This window comes from Cavia porcellus, unplaced genomic scaffold (assembly GCF_034190915.1).
Source record: "Cavia porcellus strain 051 isolate PalLab524CR breed Dunkin Hartley unplaced genomic scaffold, mCavPor4.1 scaffold_21, whole genome shotgun sequence".
Taxonomy (NCBI): domain Eukaryota; kingdom Metazoa; phylum Chordata; class Mammalia; order Rodentia; family Caviidae; genus Cavia; species Cavia porcellus.
Window position 1 is genome coordinate 26,782,186 of NW_026947504.1, and position 25,052 is coordinate 26,807,237.

Genomic DNA, 25,052 nt, shown 5'->3' on the forward strand with positions numbered 1-25,052 from the left:
TATATAAGGTTCACACACATTACAAACTTTAGATTCTTCAAATACTTGTTCCTAATTTTCTTTTTTATCCCATGAGAATTTAAATCCCCAAATGACCTGGTACTTCTCCTTTATATAAAGTAAATTTCACTTTCTCTGCAGTATAAACATGTTTTGAATGCCTTCAACACTCTGTTGAGAGAAGATAAGCGCTGACTTTCTCATTACACGTAAGAGTTTTAATATAAACTGAAAAACTAACCCAGTCACTAACTCTCACTTGAAGGCCATTGATTGCATTCTAACCATTTTTGCATAGGACTTTCATTTTGGATTTGAGTATCGGTTATTTGACTGCTATGGCTACAGACTCCACAGAAAGGGAATGGTAACATAAGTGCTACTGATTTAGAGACAAAAGGCATTTTCAGTGGTAAAAAGCAGCATGGAACCCAGAGGAAATTTTCCTGCAGTTCTAGGATATCCTTTTTATATCTATGATTAATAACAGATTGTTGGACCCACTGTGCCTTTCAAATCAGTCAGTCCTCTCCCTTCTTGCAGAGAACATGGTAATAACTGAAGTGGACGAAACATTATTAGGGAAAAGAACCTCAAGGAAATAAATTTTTCTGTAGGCAAATACTCTAATTTCAAATGATGGGCTTTTCATCTTAAATTCTTTTCCCACTTGTATGCAAGGCCTGAAAATAGGTGGGTTCTAAAGGGATCTAGAGCTTGATTGACATTCTAGATTTCCTTCAGTTGGTCATTATAAATGCTCCTTGGCTCACATCTTTATCAAGACTGCTTTGGACTAGGTGATACTGACTTCCATTGGTAGAAATATGGCAAATCAATCTGAGCTCACAGGGTAAAAATATTCAGTTTTTTTGCACCCTAAGTTAGCACAAGGGTCTGTGACAAAGTCTCATGCGACAGTGAAGTTCCAGTGTCATTTGGTTCACACAGTGCTTTACAAATGTTTAACTATAAACATTCTTTATATCTTGGGGCTGTGGGTGTGGCTCAGGGGTAGAGCTCATGCCTAGCATGTGTGCAGCCCTGGGTTCAGTGGGCAACACTATCAAAAAGACAAAATTAAATCTGGGCATTTCAAATGGAAGTTTAAAGTTCCTCTTTCTTTTGCACTATTGAAAGGTATAGCCACACTGGGGTAAATTTTCTGATGATAGATCAGCTGAGGCTGGGCCGCTGGTGTTTCCTTTAGAAGAAACTGGTCTTCTCCAGCTCACCTCAGTACCCAGCTCCCCTTTCTTTTGTATATGGACGACCAATTTATGTGATGTTACAAGCTGACTAATGGACTTAGTAAGCATCTGAGTCTGATGCCCTGTTCTATGAATATCAAGATGTATTCTTACTTGAAAACAAAACGCTGGATGTTCTCAAATCCTTTTTAAGATTTTTAAAAAAGAATTATGCTTGGTAAAACATAAAGGTAATTTGGGGGAAATACAGTAAATTCAGTGGGTCTTTCCCATATGCAGTGTTCCCAGGGCATAGTCTCTTTATGTCTCAGTATGTGAAAACAACGTTTTGGACAGGCATTCCAGAATGGTTTGTCTGTAAGCAATGCTGATGATTTTAGTCGTCTGAAGAAGTAAAAGGACACTTCTGTCAAAGTTTATAACCACAAGTTCAAAAGAAAAGTATTTTCTCATGTACTCAAATCTTTTCTTTAGAAACTTACCAGTAATGGTCCTGACTTCTGCTTTTTTAGGTTCTGGTCTCCTTAGCTCTTTAGGCAACAAGTTGTTCTCATTATGCCACTTTTTTAGGCATTGTGGCTCATGGATGCTAATGGATTTTGTTCCATATTCACGACCACAGATGTAGCAAACAACTGTTGGTGGATGCCTTATCATTGTTGACTGCCAATAACATAAAATATCTGTTAAGTAAATCTTTGATTTGAAAACTATATTTTTAAATTATAGGGCATTCAAACTTGCTAGAAAATCAATGTGATTCTAATAAACTTCAACCATTCTGGTGAATTTACCCTTCTTGGCAATTAAGAGATTAAACTATTTTATTTGAGTAGATGAGGACTTAGAAGGAAATGAAGCAACCAGAGTTCTTTATATTGGTACTGTATAAAATGTATTTCTTTGTTTAGTGAATATTAATCATTTTCTATTTGGTACGTAAGTTACAATAGTGGGTGAACATAAAGATAAACCACGTATGAATTCTCTCGATAATACAGGAGCCAGTATATGAGAAATTAAATTGCCATTTGAGAGTTTAAAATAGATTTTAGGCCTTCCCATATCTTCTTGTGTCAACTGCATTTCTCTGCTTTTTTGATCTGGAGTAGGCACCACCATGGAGGAGGACTAATAATCCATCATGGATAAGAATAAGCCTGTAGATAAATAAATACCCTGCTTTTCCACCAAGGCTGATGCCACGCAGTGTCCCTGAAGTCACTAGTATGACAATACTACAGTTGCTTATTACATAATATATTGATTTCCTTTCTTTCCATATCTCTCCTCTCATACTTTTACAGGGGCTTCCTGGATTATTTCCCAAATAAACTACGTGAACCCAAATCCTTTTCTTAGTTTTCCTGCTTCTAAGAGAAGCTAATTTAAGGGAGAATTAAAGATAAAGTGCTATACAGAATTTCTTCCTCCTGTCTTGGACACTGAAAGGTACATGCTTCTTATAGAGTCTTAATTTTTAAGCCCATTGGAGACTCAAAGCTGTACAGTAAATTGGTGAATTAAAAGGCTCACCTAAGTTTAAGGATCTGCAGAACCAAGAAAAATCTTCCACACTACAAACTTTACCTGAGTATCAGATAGCAGTTATCTGCCACAGACAAAAGGGCAGTTGAGTACCAACCCTTTGGAAGAGCAGGCACATCTGTGTATGCTTTTCCATGCTTCAGACTCACATCTAGTATGAGAAGTAACAACTTAATACTAGGAGAAGCAGAGGCATTGAGAGAAATCTCCACCAGTTCAAGAACACAGGCCTGTCTAAAGTTGAAAGTACAACTAGAAAATTAGGCCTTGCGCTGAGTACCAGATAAGAGCAGAAATAATATATACAAGTGAACATTGAAATATATGGGTCATAAAAGGGAGGGGTGGTGGCAGTGGGAAGTAGAATTAAACATCAAAGCGATAGACTTAACATTCAAAAGTATGATAACTGAAGCATATATAAATGGTCTAAAGAATACAATTAAAAGACACAGATTCCCAGGCTTGATAAAAAAGGCAAGCCCCATTGATGAGTGGTTTACAAGAAACAGTCAGTTTTGTAAGCATGAGGATGGTTACACGTAAAAGAATCAGAAAATATTCCATGTAAACATTATGCAAAAAGGAATCAGGTGTGGCTCTGTCGACAAAACGTAAGTGCAATTTAGATGTTTCAAATTTGCAGTTAAAGAAATGGCATGGAGAGAAAAGTTCCAGTCAGAGTTCTGGAAACATATCTTTCTGGTTTCCAAAGAGATGTGTTCATCAACAAAAAGTAATAGGTTATTTAAAAAGAGGACATTATATTTATTCACCAGTAGATTACGCATCAGTGACTTTTGAGAGTTTAGGTTCAGGGAGTGGTGGTGGTGGTAAAAGTTAAACTGTGAGGAGTTAAAAATCAGGTCAAGCAGAGACTGCTTTCAAAAACAAAACCTGAGAGATAAGAGGAAAAGACTTGTACTTTCTATAGGCTAGAATATCTTTGCAGAGGGTGAGAAAATGTGGGTGGAAGATCTACCAAGATAGTCCCCCGAGGAGGGTCCCAGAGGAGGCAAAAAGGCTACCCAGAGTGGAAATGGAGCAGGAACCTCTGGGGAACGGGAGAACAGAACAGAAACAGAAATGCTCACAGAAAGCCGGTGCTGTGGAGGGAGGAACTGATGGAGTTGACATGGATGAACTCAGGTTTCTAAGTTTGAGACAAAATGGTCTTCAGCAAATGAAGAGATTTAGATTTTGGGAAACAGTAGTGAAAATGACAGTATTAGGCACTGTGAGAATGTGACATGAATCAATTAAGGAAAAATACCAATTGATGGCAAAGACACACATAGGTAGAGCTGCAAGAAATTTCAGTGGAATTAAATAACTTTTCCCCAGTATGTTCTTTAACAGCACCAGGAGGCATGAAAACAAATTAAGTTGATGTCTAAGTCTTCCTTTGAAAGACTAAGACATGATAAAATGTGTGTGTTTTAGAATCGGTCTGCTCTTAACTATGATTGTTGGGAATTACATCTAAAATAGAAAAAGCAAAGAACAAGATCAGAATCAGAAGGAAACACATTTATAATTTCTGCCTACAAAAATTTAAAAAGGTATAAGCCCACAATGATTACAGACAGACCAAATAAAAATGGAAATTATAGTCATTCTTTGAATGATCCAAGATAATTTAAGAGCATACTATTTGAGGTAGAACACTAATACTAAATTATGCCAATAGACTATGTAGATCCATGAAAATAGCTAAGTACTTGTTTGTATTTTTTTAAAGCAATGTAGTAGATTATAACACTTGAAAAGTGACTTTAAAAATATTTGGTGAATTCAAAACCTAAGAGAACATATAAAGCACAAACAATACTTTTCAAGTTATCCAAAAGTTTCCTGCTATTTTCTGCATGTTTATTTACTTGAAAGGTTAATTAAATGCAGGTTTTTCAGTTGAAGAATGAAAAGTTATTTTTTTCACTTTGAGAATAGTGAATTTATTAAAATTCCATATGGAAAGTATGAGCCAAATTCCAGTACTTAACCAAGCATAGAAGCAAAATAAATGACATGGGTCATAAATAAAGACATTCATGTCACACGTCAGTTTTCCTTCTGAAGAGAAAGTTACAAGAAAATAGGCAGACATGAAGGCCAGGAGATGTACACAGAACAACTAAAAAGGATGTGGAGGAAAATTAGCATAAAAAGGCTAAGGTGCTCTGCATTACATTTTCCAAAGTTTGCCTTTGTTCTATATTTGTGGCTGAACTTCAGTTGAACCTGCAACCTACTCCATATTCTGAAGTTTTGAAATCTGACTTCTGAGCCATCTCCAGGGAACAGTAAGCAACCCTGCTTATATGTTGAGAAAAATGTATCTTTGTGGCCTGAACAGAGAAAGGGAAGATAACCTATTTGACCTGTCATTAACTGTACAACTGTTAGTCTGAAACTGCCTGGGGAAGCTGAGCCATCTCCAGCTTGTGGTCACTGCTGTTAGTTAAGCTGCCAAGGTTTTACTGTGTAGCTTTTTCTACGGTGGATATGGGAGGTATGAAGATGCTGTACAGGAAGAGAAAACTCTCTCCTGGCAGAACCAGCAGGGAACTCCCTCTGGGCTAATGTGTCGGGAGTGAGCTTCCAATGACAGGGCACAGCACATCCAGGGCTGCGGAGAGCTACCCTCCGCGGTTACTTGAGGACAGGGATGTGACCGTGTGGAACTCACCATCCCAGCCAACTCCAGAGTGCAACCAAACAGAGGTGGAGAGCAAGCCTGCAAGTCTCAGGTCTCTGCAGAGAACAGGATAGGATAACAGCTTTCCCTTTGCCTCTTCAGACAATATTGTGGCATTACTTTTTAATATCAGAGTAGAAGATTCTTCAAAAAAAATTGTTAAATTTACATTAACACTGTTTCAAATGTGAGCAGTTTTCTGGAAGAGAGGAAGGAAACATCTCTCACACACAAGTCTGGGCTCCTTCCAGGTTTGCTTTTGCCCAGAAAGTCGATTCGGGCTGGATTCTGACAGAGGCATTTGAACATTTTAGGGAAAGCTTTCAGAAGTGTGCAGTTAATTTTACTTGAATAGGCTAACTTTCATGCTTTTAATAATGTTGCTGGCCACTATTGGAATCATACTGTTTTCCACGCAGTGCCTTTTTATTTTTTTTTAAAGATCTTTTCTTTGTCAGTAACATCACACACTATACATTTTAGTCTGAGCCTATATAATATACAGTGAACTATGCAGGTGAACACTTTTCTCCTAGCCAGTCTAGGTGATCTGCTACCCATCCATTCACTTTTATAGTTTAAAATAAGTAGCTGAAATATCATCATGAAAACAAGGAAAGAATAAGGACAAAAACAAACAAACAAAATATACATACACAGAAGAATTTCACAGAGGACTTTAAGAGAGATACTGCTTTGGGAGGAACAGATATTGTTTTGGAAAATCTAGACAAGATGTCTTGGTTACTTTACTCTCATTGCTAAGGCAAAATACCTGACACCCAAAATTAAGGAAGGGGAGGTTTCTCTTTAGCTCACATTACTTTGGAGGTTTTTGTCCCTATTTAGTTAGCTCCAAGGCAGGGTGGCATGGCACGGGGTAGCTGTTCACGGCGGCAGCAGGTACCAATGATGACAAGAGAAAAAAGGGAAAAACACACCTTCTTCCTTCCCTTATATTGCATGCTGGCTACCCAGCCCTGGGCTGGTATAACACTCACACCACCAATCCCAGTGCTAAACAATGAACCAATCACAAACACTAGACTCAGCCGCCTCCATAGCTGTATGAAGCTTTGGAGGCCCTCCAGACACTAACCATAGCATGATGATACATATTTCAAACTGCTTCCAATGTTCCTTTATGATCCCCTGATAGCTTCACCATGGCATAGCTTAATAACTAAGAAAGCTTAGAGAAGAATGGCAATTGACCGGATGGGAAGGCTGCAGCTAATCCCTTTGACTAACACTAATGTTATTTCAGGAACCATAATGAAAGCGATACTGAAAACTGAAATGAAGTCATTATTAGCAGTCTAACAAAAGATAAGAAAGACTTCCCATTTGTTAATATGTTAATGCTACAAATAACATTTATAGACTTAAAGTATAGTTGCGATAATTCCTAAAGGATTGAAGAAACTATGATCCAAGTATATAGCATTTTGTAAACATTTATGAAATAGAAATGAGAAAGTAATGTTTATGGGGTGACAGGCCCCTTTGAAAATCTAGTGTAATAATCATTTCCCCCAAAACAATCATGTACATTGTGGATGTGGTATGTACTGATTGGTGGACAACTTACATCTCATCCATCGGCTCAAGAACCTGAGCCTCCCGCCAGAGCCAACTTATTTCTTCCAACAGGTGACTCCTTGCTTAAGGACCACTTGGCACTCTTGGAGTGTCTCCAGAAGTGCTGAATTGATGCATGCAAGAACTCGAAAAGTACACTGCCTTGATTTTAGGCTGATCCTCAGTCCTGATTTGCCTAGAGCAGTCTTTATTATGAGTGTTGTCTTGCCTAAGTATTAACAGCTCCTCCTTTCACTTTCTAAAAAGTCTGTTAAGACAATAAATATATCATCATCCTAGCTGATTCGTTTTTCTCTTTGTTTCTTTTTTTTTTTTTTCTCTTGGTAACAAGGATCAAACTCACAACCTCGCACTTACTAGGCAGTCACGTTGGCAGCTGAACAAATCTCCAGCCTTCTGACTCCCTTTCAAAATGTCAACTAATAAAAAAGCTCAAAAGAAAGAAGATGTGACTAAATGGCAATTCACTCATTTAAACATAAAATGAAACAGGACTATATAAATTGAAGTTATAAAAAGTGTATATATTGAAAAATAAAATTATCAAAATGGGCAGGAGAATGCAAGATGAAGTCAATAATGAATTCCTCACCCTTTATACCAGTCAATTAAAGCAGTACAAAATTAAAACATGAGGTTTTCAATTTTTGTTTTGTTCTTTTGTCATTTTTATGAAGGAGATGAAGTAATAAAGACTATAAACCACAAAGTTGAAACTGAAGCAGAAACTAGAAAATTGAAATCAGTTCTAAAAGTAAACTCAAATTGCTTTCCAAAAATTAATTAACTACTGAGATAATCAAAAGAGCTATGTATGACACAGTTAAATATTACAATAAATTTGTAATTACAATTAATATTAGGAACAAATATAGCTTTTAACAGACTGATGTAAAAGTGTAATGTTGGGTTATAATATATATTTGGTCTCTATCCTAAATTTCTGACAAATAGCTCCTCAATAGAGATGCTAGACTTTTTGTTTTTTGTTTGGTCTTAGCCCTGTGTTTCTCACATAAAACCTTGCAAAACCTTGCAAGAACCTCCAAATGTCCTATGGGGTCCTTTTGTTTGCTAATGTGGTGACCGGCAGCTGGAGTCCTTATACAAGGTCAGGATGTGATCACACGTGATCAGAGGGTTGAAATTTTTAGCCCATCCCCTAAACTCTGGGAAAAGATCTAGGGATTGGATTAATCACTGAAGGTCCATGATTAAATCAAAAACCCCTACGTAATGGAAGTTCCATAGAACCTTAAATGTATTTTCTGTTTGATAATGACATTGAGGTCCTGAGAGTGTGATATACCCAGAAAAGGCATGGAAGCCCTATGCTACTGTATATAACTTTCCCTATGTCCTTCATCTGGCTGTTTATCTGTACTTTGGCCACGCATCTATCAATAGTTGAGTAGATATTTGACAGATGAAACTAGAAGGAAAAGCTTTTTATTTTAGAAGAGTTGCGTTGCATTAGATTAAGGCATTGTTTTGTTGTGAAGGGTACGGAGAGGCATGAGAGAACATAATGAAGTGTGTATGGGAATTAGGTTCAGTCCTCAGTGTAAGAATGTGGACTTTGATGGAGAATTAGTTTAAAGAATGAACTAGATGGGAACATTTATAATTTTTATATACTAAAACATCTTGCCAATCCCACACTGGAAAAATGTAAAATGATTCTATCCACATTAAAATATGCAGACGTCTCAAGTTAAAATAAAAATGCTAAAGTCACTGGAAACATCCAAGAATGGGTCAATAAAGTATCATGTAGTCATCACTCAACACAGTATTACTGGCAACAACAAAAATTATTGCTATTTGTACCAACATAGGTGAAACTCAATCACCATGCCAAAAAGAGCTAAATACAAAGCATTCATCTTGCAGAATTCCATTTATATGAAAGTTAATCGGCTGTAGTTAAGGTCAAATAGTCTTCTAGAAACTGGAGTTAAAATCACTATAAAGTAGTGAAGGATAATTAAAATATTCTGTATCTTGACTATGATAATGATATTACAAATGTATCAAAACTCACTGAATCAGAATGCAGTTTATTGTAAATTCTCAAGAAGCTGATTTTAAGACATTGATGCAGACAGAGTTTACTGGAATATTTTTGAATTGCTATGCTCATGCAAAGCAGCCAGTTCAAAGACAGCATTACACTGTCAAGACGAATTCCAAAATTAATGTTCTGAAGCCACTTTTGCTAGGCCTTGGGGAATATTTTAAATCTTATGGATTTTAACCTTTGTAATTTGTCTCCCAAAAAGTTATTCAGTTCAACAACTTTCTTTCTCTCAAAATGAAAAGACCTAGAGAAAATCAGAAAAAGTTTTATTGATTTTTTTCCAGGACATTGTTTTTTCACCAGAGAAAGAGCACATTTCACTCAAACTTTCAGTAAGAAAAATCTCATTCTGGAGTGTCAGAACCTCAGCCCTACAGACAGATGAGTAACATGAAAATAGGACTCTCCCTCCGTGTTCATACACAGGAAACCTCTCTGTTGGAAACCGACTTGTTTTTTTATCTTCCAATGTGAGGAAATAAGGGGGCCCCCTTTCTTCAAATTGTTCATTCTGTAACATTTTTCTGGACTTCACCTTCTCTTCATTCTATCCTACAATTACTTTCATTAAAGTCAGTCAGCAGAGCTGGGGGGGGGGGCAAGAGAGACAGAGAGACAAAGAGAGACAGAGATAGAGACAGAGACAGAGACACACACACACACACACACACACACACAGAGGGAGAGAGAGAGAAAGAGAGAGAGAGAGGGAGAAAACAGAACTTTCTAGCAAGCCACAATAATAAGTATCATTCTGCTCCCTGGGGTAAGGGAAACCCTTCATATGTTGGACAGAAGTACTGTAATTTGCTGGTGTTGAATCCACTGAGCTCTTTTTGGTGAGATCATTGTCAAAGCACCCACATCAAAATGTAATAGATATTCTTTTTATTACTAACCACGTGTGCAAATGAAATGCTCCCTCCCTTCAGTAACAGATTTTACATGCTAAGAAATATATTTTAAAGAGGAAGTTTAATGACTGTTTTCTCTTTTCTTTTCTTTTTTTTTTTTTTTGAGGTTGCATCACAACATCCTTGCCTCAAAAGTCATATTTCTTGTGTTCATTTGAGGCTGTTTATGAACCATGAGAACTCAGGATGCTCAGAGGTAAAACTACTCCCCACAGTGCAACAGCTTCTGCTAAGACCAAATCACAATTTTCATCAGGTTAGAAAAAGGCACTATTAACTTCCATACATTTTTCAAAAATATAATTGTACTTGTTAATCTATAATGACACAAGTCACACTTTGTACAATAAAGAATTTCTTTAAACATAAAGTGACCATAGTAGAGATAGAAACAAAAATCCTGGTCAGGTGTGGTGGCGCACACCTGTAATCCCAGCACTTGGGAGATTGAATCAGGAGGATCACTTCAAATTCAAAGCCAGCCTGGGCTACAAAGTGAGTTCAAGGGCATCCTGAATGAACTACATAGTAAAACTCTGTGTCAAAAAGGTAAAAAAAAAATCCTTATCCCATTTTACTATTGGTCCTAAACTGATCATACATGTTAATGTATAATTCTCTGAAAAGGAGGATGACTTAGTTAGCTATGCACCTGGCCCTCTACTAAGTATAGAACCCAGAAGTAATTTTAAAAGTGGGAACGACCCACTCAACATACCACTTGTATTTAGGAAGTACTTTTGACACTTTGTCTCTGCAGCAATACCAGGTTGATAGATCCCTACTTGGAATACAGAACCTAATCCCTGGGAAATTAGTCCAAAAAGCAGGGTTTGGGGAGGGTGGGAAGGCTGAGTGGAGGAAGGACTTTCCTGACTCCTCTGTGCAGTGTTGTGCTTGCACTCAAATGCATTAGTCTGAGAGCCAGTCTCCAGGGGAAGATTTCCCTGGGTGCTGGACTTATGTCAAACCTTCAAAGTTCACGGAAGATTGGTTCCCAGGGGCCTGACCTAGGAAATGGCCTCATGATCCGGAGATTCCTACATCAATGTACATGGTGGTTGACAGCAGGGAGTGACCACTCTCAGCATGAAGCACATGTGACCTCAGGCTCGCCATGCCTATCACACAACTAGGATTCTTTCAATTGAGACCCACAGTAGCCTCCCCACAGCATCTCCTCCTTGCTGCTCTGGAGCACTGCTTCTCCTTGGTTCCATGCTCTAGATCTCAGACTGTGAACTGATGGACCAACAGCTGTGTCAGCCAACAGGCTTATTTGATGCGGCCAGCCCCATCATCCCAGTCATTGTAAGTGACAGAACAACACAGGCTCTGCTTCTTGCCCTGGCTGTCCATGCAGCCTGCTCTGCCTCTGAAGGCATTATAAATCAAAGCAGTCTACGCTCTCAAACCTGCAGTCTTCTTGTAAAGTATAGTAGCCTTGCATCTCACTTCTAAGAAATAGGGTATTGTTTCAATGGATCAGTGACTTAAAAGGGTTCATTATCTCTCTAGGAAATCTTTGCATGTGAAGTCAGTGCTTTAATTCAAAGGACTAAACCTCTGACAGTGCAATTAAAAAAACAAAATTATCCAAGCAGGAAGGGAGATATTGTGGAGCAGAAATATCACAGTGAAGGTTGCCTACTGTGGTTGAACTTAAGCATGGTTGTTTTCACAATGGAATTTTGATGAAGGCTTGAAATATCTTAGGGAATAGCCACTCCTGCACTGAGGGATGAGATTGATTTCCAAAATTGTATGACACAAAAATATGGGTAACCTTCAAATCATTCACTTTCTGGGAGGTATTTTTGCTTCCCCCATGCTCAGCTGGATCCCAGGTTGTCAAAAACAGGGTTCATCTTGCTGAAGTCTGAGCAAATTATGTGATTTTGCAGCTGTCTGAAGCAGAGCTTCTCTTTCTGCATAACAGAATTGGACAATTGGTTTTCCAGACTCATGTTTTCCACTAGCCCAAATAATTAAGATGTCTGTGCCTAGTGAACAAGGCCTATCATGGAGTGCAAAGGGTAAAAATGGAGGAAACAAAGCGTGTTCTCCCAGGCCCCGCAAGGGAAAATCAAGGGTAAGACCTCTTTTATAAATATTTTTGTGTATGACAATGCTGAAAAGTGTGTGATAACGTAGGATCCAAGTTGTTAACACATTACCTACAATTTACTACTACTGAGTAGTAGGCCACGTACTGTACACTGTACATGTCTCATCCCATTTATTCTCAGGAGAATCTTCTAGGCAGAACTGAATACTTATGTTTTACACACCAGGAGGCAGGCACAGGCGATTGGCCTGCATCTATTTTAAAAAGTTTCTATCAACTTGACTGAGATTGAATGTATGCAGTGAAGTTTCCATTCCCTTAGGCATGTCCTACACATGCAGACAAGCTGTAAATAGTATTTTCAAAAATAGGAATAACTCCATATAGCTCCATCTCAAACTTCAACAATTGTAGAATATGATTGTCCAGAAATCACTGGTATTTCACATTCACTTCTGGTGTTTTCAAACAATTCTACCAAATGTCACATCTGGAAGGATCATTGTTTGAAATTAAATTGTTTTTGGAAATCACTGGATACCACATAAAGGAATTTTCCAATCGAGCCTGTCTATTGGCCAAATGCAAGACACTCCGTTACTTATGATTTAGAGTTTTGTTTTGCTCCTTTTAACAATAAGATTGTCTATTCAAACAGTTTTGGAAAAACTGTTATTAAAATAGATTTGTATATCTCACTTTATAAAGTCAGTTGTATTTTTTGTTTTGTTTTTTGTCTTTTTCCTTTTTATCGGTACCGGGGATCGAACTCACAACTGCCTGCTTGCAAGGCAGGTGCTTAGGCCACTGAGCTAAATCCCTAGCCCTGTCAGTTGTATTTTGAATACATGCTTGACATTTTATTTGTTTACTAAGCTACAAGGGTGGGAAATATAAATCAAAGAACTAATTCTAAATTTGAATCTATGTTCCTGAGAGGAATACAATTTCTTAGCTGAAGTTTTCTGTTATTTCCTTTCTTTTTCTTTGAACATTTGAAATAAAGCTTTTTTATTTTCCTTGTATCTTAGAGGCCATGAGTGGTTAGATTTCTTGCCACATTCTTATCAGCGTGTTACCTTGGAGACAGTGGATCTGGAATCCTCTGGTGTTTGGTTCTTGCACTCATCCGTTGGGCGGCGGGCCTGACTCTCACGCTCAAGGAAGCAGCAGAGGACGGTGGGGAAAGACAAGAAAACCTATAAACTGGTGCGGACACTCAGCATGTCAGCGTTCACAGGCAGGTCAGAGAAAGCACAGGTTGTGTCTGACTTGAGTTTACGTTATGTTCTCGGCTCCCTTGTGTAAATTTGCACACTAAATTGTCCTGCGTTCAGGGGCAAAGGTCAAGCAAGGGAGCTAGTGATAAAAATGAGAATGCTGACACCTTATGTAGAACTGAAAGAATGATAACTTTTGCAAAGTTGGCTTTTTAAAAAAACGCTCAGGGTTGTTGACCTCTCTACATCACTCTAATTCCCCTCGCCTTCTACTTTTGTTTTTCTGGAATCTTCAAGTTGGTACATGTGATTATTTTATGTTTCGTCTTTTCAAAGATAGCATGGAACATGAGTGCACCTTAAGGACTTTAAAGATGAGATGTGGCACAGAGCAAGAATGTTAGAAACTTACTGAGTTCTCAGATTGATTAGGCTTTTCTTCAACCTGTAGGAAATTTTTTTTAGCTCTAAGACAACCTGATGGAGGTAAAGGATGGACAAAAATCAAAGATGGACACAGAAGCATTGCATAATATAAAGGGAATGAAGAGATAAATTATGAGTAAACTCAGTTCTCTTTGCCTATTTATAAGGAAGAACTTGTGCTTCATATTGAAGAGAAATATTTCTTTGCACACCAATCTTCTCGGTTTCAATAAGAGTTCTTTCTAGGGTGTACTATGTTGCCTTTGGCAAAGTTCCAAGAGTGCTGGGAGATATTTTAGTTGCTGGCATTGGAATTTGGGCTGCTAAGAAGCATGTATTCATTTGGTCCTTATGTAAAATTTTACTAAGTATCTAGGAAGTGTAGATGCATATTTGGTGCTGGAAGCAGGGAGATAGGATGATGGGAAAAAGGTCTATGAAGACATATAAAATCAGTTAAGGTAGATTAGCTTTTGAAAAATACGTCAATTTTAGGCCTGAGTAATATGTGTATAAAATGCTATTCTAATTTTTCAGAAGTTAGTATTTTTCTTTATAGAGGTGCACAAACCCGTCCGTGGGAGGTCCAATGTAAAAACTCCCCGTTCTTGCTTTGGGGTGTGGGTTTTGGGAGAAGTACCAGTATCTCTCATAGTCTCTCACAAACTAATACTTGGTTTATAAGTATAAATTAATGCTAAATTTTAAAAATAATTGTTAGATTATAATTTATACAGATATTATCTTTCAAATAATTTTATGAAGAAGCTATCCAACACTTTTACCACTGAAGCTGCTGCTCTAACATTTATAGCTCCCTCTTCCCCAATACCCACACGTTCCACACATGCAATACATACACACAGATGGGACCACAGGGGGGTCGGCTTTAGGACCAACAGTGTAGAAAAGAACCACTCTTGTTACCTTAATGCTGTGCCTTTTACACCTGGGAACCACGGGATCCTGGAATGCCACCCCGATATTCAGGCATGGTTAACCCCAAGCAGAAGTGAAGAAATAGCCCGTTAGTAGTCCAGGCACCAGCATCATTAAGAGGCAATTGTGAGGTCAAGGCTGGTTTTCATGACATCAGCACAGCTGGACAGGTGAACTAGGACCACTGCAGAAGGCAAAAACACTGGGGATCGCAGAAAGGATCCCACTGAACATTCTATCTACAACCCTCAAGTGACCTTCCAAGTCACTCTGGAATTTAGTGTTCCAAACCCAAGGCAAATAGTTCTAGCAACTTTGGTCTTCATTTCCAGAACTCACCATACCAGAAGGCAAGAAGAGACAAAGGCTGAAGAAAGCTCTTAAATTTGTCACTTTCTCTCCCTTTATACATTTTTTTTAGGCTTCACAAGCTTGCCTAATATTCCACTGAGAAAATACAAGAGCAGACTAACAGATCACAGCCCTCCAGCTTCCCCCTGCTCACCCATCAGGGCCCTTCCCCTGAATTCAGTGTCCCCTGGCATGAATGCAGCACTGCCCCTCTCAAGGGTCCTCTGCCCACCCTGCTGGTGCCATCTCCTGTGCCAGTTCCTGCTCCAGGTCACTCACTGTCCCTGACCACCTCTGCTGCTGCTTCAGCCTCCTCCTCTCCTTTGTTAGAAATAGTGTGCATGTTTTTCTCATTTACAGATACCATTCTTCTCTATTTCTAATTTACTTGATTCCTCTCAGAATTTTCAGAGCCAACTGAGGCTCTCAAAACACATCCTTTATCAGCCAATACTCTATGGCCTCTGCCACTACACGGAATGCATTCTTTCCAAGGTTAACAACTAAATCCATATGTCTAAATCAAACAGATATTTTTAAATTCCTGTATGGTGGCCCTCTCCGCTTTCTGTCCGGCTTTCCATTCCTGTGCTCCTGACACTGCCTCTGATCTCAGCCGCATACTCGGCAGGCTTTCCCATTTCCAGGCTCTCTCTCTCTAGCTCCCTCCTTCAGGGATACCGCTGGCTATTTGTTTAATCCAGTGTTAATATGGATTTCTTTAAATATATGTTAATAATCCACAAATGGACATCTTAGCTCAGGTCTCTCCTCTTGAGTTCCAGATCCATATATCTAGTCTAGTTTATCTAAGTACATCTCAAAGCATTTTGAATTTGATATGTCCAGAATGAAACTACTGACCCTAGTCCCCCAAGGCAACTTTTCATCTGTTCTTCCTCATCTTACGAGACGGCCTGACTAGTGAAGGTGTTCAGGTTTGAAGTCTGGGAGTCGTCTTTGGGTTCCCTGCACATACCCCCATATCCCATGGATCAGTAAGATCTGCCCTTGTATCTTTTTGCCACCTCTGCCATCAATGACTTAAATGGTTGTCAGCTGTCACCTGGGCTCCTTAAGAAACACCTGGATGAGCCACCTGGAGGGAATGACACTGCCTCAACAGCTTTGTCTCACGTGCTGCCCCTGCCTCACCAGGTGTTGGCCACAGGCGGACCTGGTAGTTCCACTGCAAGACCCACCTTGCCTCAGGGCCTGCACACACACTACCCTCAGCCCGGAAGGTCCCCTTGCAGCCTCCCCTTCACGACTCAGCCCTACGGTGAATTCTTTCACACTTTTATGTCTCAACCGAAAAATCTCCCTCCTCGAGGCTAAACTGTGGCTAAAATTATGAATGTGTACCTCAAACCGTCAAGCTGTCACGTGACAACTTAAAATTGTGTGTCTGTATGTGTTTCTATGCTCATATTTCTATATCCATGTTTCCTCCATAAGATTAAAAGCTCCATGAGGCCCACAGCTGTCCAGATTCCTTCGGGCTGTATATTTAGTACCTAGACTAAACCTAGTGACAAATACTAGTGAATAAATACTCTTTTCTTCTTCCTTCCCGATACTCAGACTTTGCAGGGTGATCATACCCTTTTTTCTATCCTCCCTGTTACTCTCTCACAGTGACATGGAAAGAAGCCTTTCACACCGACCTGTGAATTTATTGTGTGACTTGGAACAATAGTGTCACTTCAGTCTTCCCACTTGGAAATTAGGGAAGATAATATCTTATAGTAATATTTGTGCAGGTGAAATTTATATAAAATGCTGAGAATACAAGACTATGGTTTGAACGATGGTGTTTTCTCCAAGATTTATGTTGTAACTTAATCTCCAGTGCAACACTGGGCCTTGGGAGGGGATTAAGTTATGAAGGCTATACCTGTATAAATAGGATCTACCCCTATAGAAAGGTCTCAAAATTAAAGGGAACATTCTCTTTTTAAAACTGAATTAACTAAATTTATTTGTAGTAGTATATTCTAAGCATCTGGAATACTGAGTTAAATGACATTTTTGTACACATTTATAACATACTCCCCCCCCCACCCCGTTGCCCTTCTTTCTGCCTTCCCTGTACTCCATCCCCGTCTCCCTTCTCTTGTCTAAGGGAAAGGAGCACGCCCTGCCCTTCCACCCCTACTCTCAGCATTCTTTCCCTGGGGACACAGTCATCAGGTGTCACCTTAGAAGCAGAAGACAGCTCTCCAGAGACGCCAGTCCTACTGGTGCCTTGATGCTGGGATTCCCAGCCTCTGGAGCTGGGAGAGATGAATTTGTGTGCTTTATAATAGGACCAGCCTCAAGTATTTTGGTACCAAGGCATTCGATGGACATTAGTTCCCATTCTACCCTTTCTCCCCACAAACCAGATTCTTCTTACCTAACAACTATACATGCAAACATACAAAATGTCATGGGATCAGAAAATCTGTCCTGTCCTGGACTTTTTGATGGTGACATGTCCACAGATCCTTATGGTTTTAAAGAATGAATATTTTGCCAGTAAAGAGCGCTTGCAAGTTAAATCAAATCTGTAACTATCATCTGAAGAGCTAAATGTATAGTTATAAGCTTACAGTAGATAGTGTAAAGGCACCTTTTCAGATACATTTGGAGAGAAAACAAAGAGGCAGAAGGCAATAATTTGACAGTGGAGGAAACATTGCTTTAAAGGAAAACAGTAGATGGCAGCACCAGATGCTAGCAACATGGGTGAGGTTTCCATAATCCTGAGTGCTGGGGAGGCCAGAAGTTTTAAAAACTACATTCTGAGAGACATCATTGGTAAAAAGATAGTGCCTTTTAGTAAAAAAAAAAAAAAACCTTATTTTGTAATATGGGAGAGGATGTTTGGGGACAGTGTTTTTATGCATTACCAGCAAAATTCTAACAAAATAACTTTAAGCATTGCCTGATAAACAGTGATTACACAAAAGCTCTGTTTTGGTTTATAGTTACATTTATTTAACACTGTCAACTTGTGTCCCAATTAGCCTGAAAGGATCTAAAGTTAAAGAATAAATTATTATTGACTTCTAGAAAAGGGATAGATATGAAATATAATTATTAAAATTTATTTGTTCACTTTCAAATAAGGAACAACAATAATGAGATCTATTGTTATATTCCACAGTATAGCCTAGAAAATAGTTTATTAAATAAGCATCGATGTTCTTGTTAACTAGATAAAGTAGTAAAATTTAAAGCGATAATCTACAGTTTTCTGTATTCTGCATCAGCATTTCACCTGGCACTAACACTACATTTTCAGACTTGCTAAACTCAGTATTGTTCATCTGGGATTTTCTTCTTTCAGAGGAAGGAGTGGCCACACCATGCTGCTCAGTACACCACGTGAGTGAGCAGTGTCCCAGGAAAGTCACACCCTTCTAAGGGCACACTGGGCTTCTGGGCCTCTTAACCATTGCTCTTGTCTTTCACAAGTTTCTTGTGAGAGCTGAAAGATAAGCTAGGCCTATATTTTAGATGCCAAGCAATGGGAATATTGGAACTGATACAGTGGTCACAGGGTAAAAGCAATGCCCACTGAGATCTTGCAGGAGAGCTCATCTTATCTGCCTTAGTGTTTAGATTTGATTGAAGGATAATGAAAGTATCTGTGTCATAAGAGAATTAAGTCATTGTCTGCTGGAGAAATATTCTGAGCAAAGGGCAAGCACTCTGTTAGTAGAACAGTCATTGTCACCTGACTAAACTGTTTTTCAAGTGCTACACTTATTATTTGGAAAGTGTTTCCTTTACTTGAATTCAGTTTGAGTCTCCGGGAAATGGAAGATGCTGAATCTACTACAAACTTTTCTTTTTTTAATCAGTACCAGGGATCAAACTCATGACTGCACACTTGCAAGGAAGGTGCTTATCCCGATAGCTGATTGTAATCTGAAGTCAGATCAAGAGTTCTAAAGGAAAACTGTTCGGACAAGAGAAGAAATGAATCAGACATTGTAACAGCAGAGCTGTCAAAAGGAATGCACCACCTCGAGCCAAAAGTCAGCCGCTGTGGGCACACACGATGCTGAATGTAGTAATGTAACATAGGGCAGCATTCTTCATCGAAAGCCAATGCACCACCATACTACAATCTAAAACGTACATGGTATGAAGAAGGAAAAACTTTAAAGAACAAAAAGGATACTATGAAGAGAGAGATTTCTGCTAAAAACAGTGGAATGGGAAATAACTTCTCTAGGTCAATGATTTTTTGAAGCCTAGGACTGTTGGGAGCCGCGGCCGAGCCTGGTCGCCTTACTTGGCGGACGTGAGGCCTGTAAGAAAGAGCAAAGCCTGAGCTAGATTACCCCTCCCATCGAGTGTGCTAAGATGGCGCTTATCTCCTGCTTCCTGCTTGGTAAACAACCTGCTCTGTAAGGTAGTCTGCCTAGCAACAACTGATGTTAGCCAATCAGCCCGCATCGCGCGCTTTGAACTGATTGGCCACTGTAACCCTATAAAAGTGAGTGCCTCTCCCGCCACGAGAAAAGAAGCACGGAAGGAGCCGCGGAGAGCGGACCGGTAGAGGCTTTGGGACAGACTGTAGAGAAGAAGCACGGAAGGAGCCGCGGAGAGCGGACCGGTAGAGGCTTCGGGACAGACTGTAGAGAAGAAGCACGGAAGGAGCCGCGGAGAGCGGACCGGTAGAGGCTTCGGGACAGACTGTAGAGAGAGAAGCACGGAAGGAGCCGCGGAGAGCGGACCGGTAGAGGCTTCGGGACAGACTGTAGAGAGAGAAGCACGGAAGGAGCCGCGGAGAGCGGACCGGTAGAGGCTTCGGGGCAGACTGTACAAGGAGAGAATAAAGAAAAGCCTGACCACCGCCAGATATTGTTGCGTGTTCTTCCTGCCGGCCGGGAGCGACACCGACATAGGACTTTCTTCCATTTTAATTAATCATTTGTGTTTTACATCTGGCAATGAAGAGTTTTCATCTGGCAATCTGGCCACACACTGAATGACTTCCCATATCCTCCACTGACGCCTCCCTGGTCCCCAAAGCAGCCAGCGCCCCTCTGACAGTGTAAGTGCCAGCTGCCCCGTGACACAGAGGTGTTCAGGCCTGAGAGCAACACTTGGGTGCTCTCTGCCATAACCTTGGTTTCCAGGGACCCCTGGCTCTCATCTGCATGCTTGATCACTGAGGGGCCTCTGCAGCCTTTTGCTTCTGACATCTTTTCCTCCAGATGACTGGGTGAGTCAGAAAGGTGTCGCCTTGTGATGCCGTGGACTGGGCCAGGCTCTAAGCAGTCGTGACTGAGTGGGAACAAGATGTGCTCACCCCATTGGCTCCAGACTTGGAGCACAAAGTATGTTACAACAACAAGCACAAGAATCCTGACCACACCGCTCCCTATCTCTAGATCTCTAATGAGAACATTTGGGTAAATGTACACAATCAAAAAAACAGGATTTTTAACTTAGAATGCTAAGGGAGGTTCTGATTTATGGCCCTGGGACACAGATCTTTTTACTCTTGATTCCAGACCCCACACATTTTGGAGCAAAAGCAGCAGCCAGAAGATGGGAAAAACAGATCATATTTATGAGACCAACTTGAAGCCCATGCCACACTTAGAGTTTGGGTTTTCATTAGGCAAAGAAACCAGCCATTTTTTAGTTCAATGTTCATAGGAAAACTTGCCCAGCATCTGTTAGTCTGATTCCTCAGTTTTAGAATCATTGTCTTGGAATCTCCTAAACCAGAAAATCTACAATCATTTCACTTAAACATGCAACTTAGGAACAATGACTAGACAGTATCCAAACAAATAAAATAAGAAGGTTAAAAAAATTGAAGATAAAAGATGTCTTCCCGTCCCTCTAGATTAATATTTTACAACAGCTTGAATAACTTTTGTTCCACTAAGACTATTTAAAAACTCATTAGCACCTGAAGACTTTAGAACCCCTTGGTACTGAAAGCCTGTGATTTAGAGAGTGCAAGCATGTTGGGCATTTATTTACGTAGTCGGGCATAAGAGGGAGTCTGACTCTCTCCTATTTTTTGCCTTTGGATATTTTATAAGGTGACACAGGAAAGTACATCCACTTCCTGGCTTAAGCACAGGACAGAGAGCATGGATTACACCCTTTCTTGTGGGTAGCCACCCTCAAAAGCACGCCCACTCAATTGTAGTTGTTGGTGAGCCTAAGAACCAAGTAATTTCATGATTCAGGTTGGAGATATCTGGGACTGTGCTTGTTTAGAATAACCCATGTTGGGGGTCAGGATCCTGTGATCTGTCCACTCGGTGTTTGCAGCAGCTATAGGATTGCGTACCTCCAAGAACCAGGAACATATGTCCAGCTGTTTCTGTTCCTGTATTGGGTCGTATTCTACTTACAATCATGTGTTTTAAAATAAAAAGTGTGCTGTATTTGCAGAGCATGCGTATTTCTGAAAGTCTGAATGTGCTCCAATGTTTAATTATTGCTAAAGTCATTTGAGGTTTTTGACACAGATTCTATTTTAGTAAGATAAACTCAGGGTAATCTGACATTGCCAGAAACGAATTCCTAAGGTAGATGACTAAAATAAACCAACAATAAATATTGGCTGTTGGAATGAGAATTACATTTCTGTAATGTAGACAAAGCATCAATGACTCATTTTCAAATAATCTCTCCCAGGGGTTATTGTTATGAGGGGTCAGTGAAGAAAGAAGTTCATCTCTTTTCAGGCAACAGAATTGAAGAAGAATATGAACCCATCAGGCAAGGATGTTCTAAAACTTACTCTGCCAAAAGAGATATAGACTCTGGCATTCCCCAGAGGCCGACATGCTGCACTGAGGCAGAAAGGAGATGTCCCATGGGAGTCATGGATTCTAAGCACGGTTTTCTCATTGTCCCAGAGGCACAATGTGCCCCCGGGAACAGCTAGTGCATCTTATAGAGCATGGATTACCTTATCAGGGACACTGGGTGCTGCCGTGTTCTTCTGCTCCCTGGAATTGGTGGGAGCACTTAGGTCTCCTTTGCTTCTCAAGGTCAAATTCTGAACTTTTGGTACAGTAGGTTGAGCTTTACAACTCCTCTGGTGTTCCAGAAGGCCATCAAGGCTATTGGGGGCAAAGGTCTGGCTATGGTTTGTGCAGGGCACATGCTGGGCTTGACTCGAGCCCTCCTGGCTAGACTGCTCAGTTGCAAGGGTCTCAGGCTTCTGTGGGAGTGGCTGGCGGTGCTCCCTAGGGAGCCTGTCATTTTCCATTTTCCACTTTTCCAGGCATTTGGGCTCGTGACTAGGAAGGGACAGGGTGCCAAATTCCCTCCCACAAATGTAGCAGATGACAGTCCTTGGTCTGGCTGGGACACCACTTGAAGTTTTCCTGAAGCCAGAAAGATCGTCAGAACTGTTGAGGTTTTCTGTTCTGGGATCCTCACCCTTTGCCCTGCAGTTTCTCTGGTGAACAAGGAGATGATCTGGCAAGAATGTGCGGCCACAGGACTCACAGGACACCAGCGGAGCCTGGGCGCTCTGAAATGCTGCCTCATTTGTTGCCTGAAGTCCATAGGCCCCACTGCCACCACCAGGCTGTGGTCTGGAGGGTTCTGGCCTCCTGAGGTGCTTGGGTAACTTGCTGTTTTCAATATGCCACTTCTCCAAGCACTGGGGCTCATGAATGGCAAGTGACTGTGACCCAAATTCTCGTCCACAGATGTAGCACACATGGAATGCAGGCCTGCGGGACAGTATTACAGGGGGGCGAGGCTGGCCTTCGGACATGGTTTTCCTTGACTGTTTTGAAAGTATCACTGTTCCAGGTCTATTTGGCTGAGCCCTTGTCTGGATTTTTTCACCAGGGCTGATACACTCTACTTTTGGCAAAAGGTTACAGTGGGAGTCACTGGACAGCACAGCTTGGTTGATCAGGAAGGTAGACTCTTTAGAGTGGTAGAACATTGGTTGCAGTTTGTTGGAAATCCTTTTCTCCTTTCCTCTTTCCATTAACACAGAAGGTTTTCTCTCGTGCCTGGTCTAATTTCAGACCAGACTTATTCTGGGATCCTGATTAGAGTGAAGGGTAGTGAGGTTCCATGGTCTGCCAGGACCTTAGTCCCAGAACTGTGACTTAAGGCTTCACTGCAAGGCAGCAGCCCGAAAGATCGGCAAGCGCTCACTGAACCTCAGTTGTCTCCAAGATCTGTGGAGTGAAGCAGGGAAATAAATCAAAAAGTTATTACACACACATACTCCTTAGATCATCACTTGATAAAGGGCGTATTTTTTCTGACCTGACCTTGTACTCTCTGTGGCTTGCATAACAATCAGCACATGTTCAACAAACATTAAAATAAATGTGAAAAATATTTTTATTTATGAATTGTACTGTTGCTGTACTGAAAGCAGTGCTCTCCCTGAAGGCTAACAAAGCCAGTACATCCCTGAGCTAGAGGAAAATAACAGGATTTTGAACCCAGGGTGGTGAGAATGGAGGAGAGAGATTGGGAACTGGGAAAAGTGTGTTGATGAAATTAACAAATCATGCAAAAAATACCTCCTGGGCCTCACAGGGAATTCCTGTCTCAAGGATCCCTGTGACAGTTCTGAAAGCCTGTGGACTTCTTAGGATGTTTTTGAAAAACAAACAAAGCAAAAAAAAAAAAAAAAACCCACAAAGTTTTTGCTAGTATTAGTGATACCAATTTTGTTGAAATTTGCTAAGTGAAGAAACTTGGTGGGATATTTGTCTATCTTCCATGGAATGAAGGTGCATTTTTGGTGTCAGATTCACTTTCTTATTTTCAATATATATATCTTCAAAATATTTTTCATAAAAATTGGCCATTCTTTTTCTTGAACCAACCAGAAGAAAGGATTGGTAAGATGAAAAAGAAAGTGTTATGGGCAGAAGCCTAAGTAACTTTCACTACAGGAAAAGCCATGAGTAAATGTAGCAGGGGCTGACAGTCCAGACCCAAGGAAGGTGGTTGTCAGAAACCGCAACACCCTGTTCGTTTCCCAGATGACTTAGAGATCTCCTGCAGGCATGTCCAGCCTGGACAGCTATGGTAGCAATGTGGTCTTACACAGTCTTAATCTTTCAACATTTTCATGCACTATTTTAGTGATATTTTTCTCAAATCCATTGCCTAGTGCTGGAGTTCAGGCTGTTCACATAATAGAAAGCTGCACAGGGAGGGTGTGGTGCGATGCTTACTCTACACCTATACCCACCACAGAGCATTCAGCTGAAAGCTGCATGATTCATAAAGCACACCCTCTTGTTCAATTTAGTCAGTAAAATTTCATCATGATATTTGTATTTCAATCTAACCATGGTATGCCTGTGAAAACAGGTGCTTATTTTCATTGAGCAGTCATGTAAGCATTCTTAATTTATATGCGGTCCAAGATAATTTTTCTTCACTTATTGCAGCCCAGGTCAGCCAAAAGGGAGGATACTTTTACTAAAGCACCCTTAGGATCACAGCAGGAACTGTATCTGAAGGGAGACCAAGCTCTGTACACCTTACAGACACAGGAACTCAGACAAGCAAGCACTGCAGTGCTGGGAACCCACAAACGAGACGCTGAGATCAAAGCTCTGTGCCTAGATCTTAGTGCCAACAAAAGTCCAAATCTTTGCAGTATCAGATCAGGTCTGGCACAGGGAAGAAAGTTATTCTTCATTTTGACACATCCTAAGACAGTGATATTAACACATGTGGCAAAAGAATGTGTTGGCCTCAAACAGTGGCCAACAAAGAGAGCGAAACTCAGAAAAATTTATCACTGGATTTTACCCTCCAGAAGAGAAAATGAATCTGGGCAATATAAGACATAGGATCAACTTTTCGTTAGGTTTTATCAGCACACGGATGACATAGCTCCCAAAACCACCCAGTTTCATCACTCTGGTTTCTGGTTCACCAAGGCCCTTTTGATTTGGTTTCACATTTCCCCTGATACTAGAAAGTTACAAATACTAAAAGTACCAAAAAATACAGGTTAAAATAAT

The 25,052-nt window shown here is 40.3% G+C and overlaps 1 protein-coding gene across 8 annotated transcripts in view; it reads right to left on the reverse strand.

The window, feature by feature from the left end:
• The window catches only part of Znf475 (zinc finger protein 475), a 46,274-nt gene that overhangs the window by 1,031 nt on the left and 20,191 nt on the right, over positions 1-25,052 (reverse strand). For 3 of the 8 annotated variants that reach the window (XM_063232452.1, XM_003477378.3, XM_063232453.1), the window contains 2 exons: positions 21,998-23,234; positions 1,694-1,874 (listed from right to left, as the gene is read on the reverse strand). In XM_063232452.1, coding sequence (XP_063088522.1) covers positions 1,694-1,874; positions 21,998-23,038 — 1,222 coding nt within the window. In that variant the 5' untranslated portion in view covers positions 23,039-23,234. Of the gene's footprint in view, positions 1-1,693; positions 1,875-13,200; positions 13,321-13,753; positions 13,772-14,694; positions 14,803-21,997; positions 23,235-25,052 lie in introns of those variants that run through there. The other 5 variants (XM_063232455.1, XM_063232457.1, XM_063232458.1 and 2 more) reach the window with 5 other exon arrangements.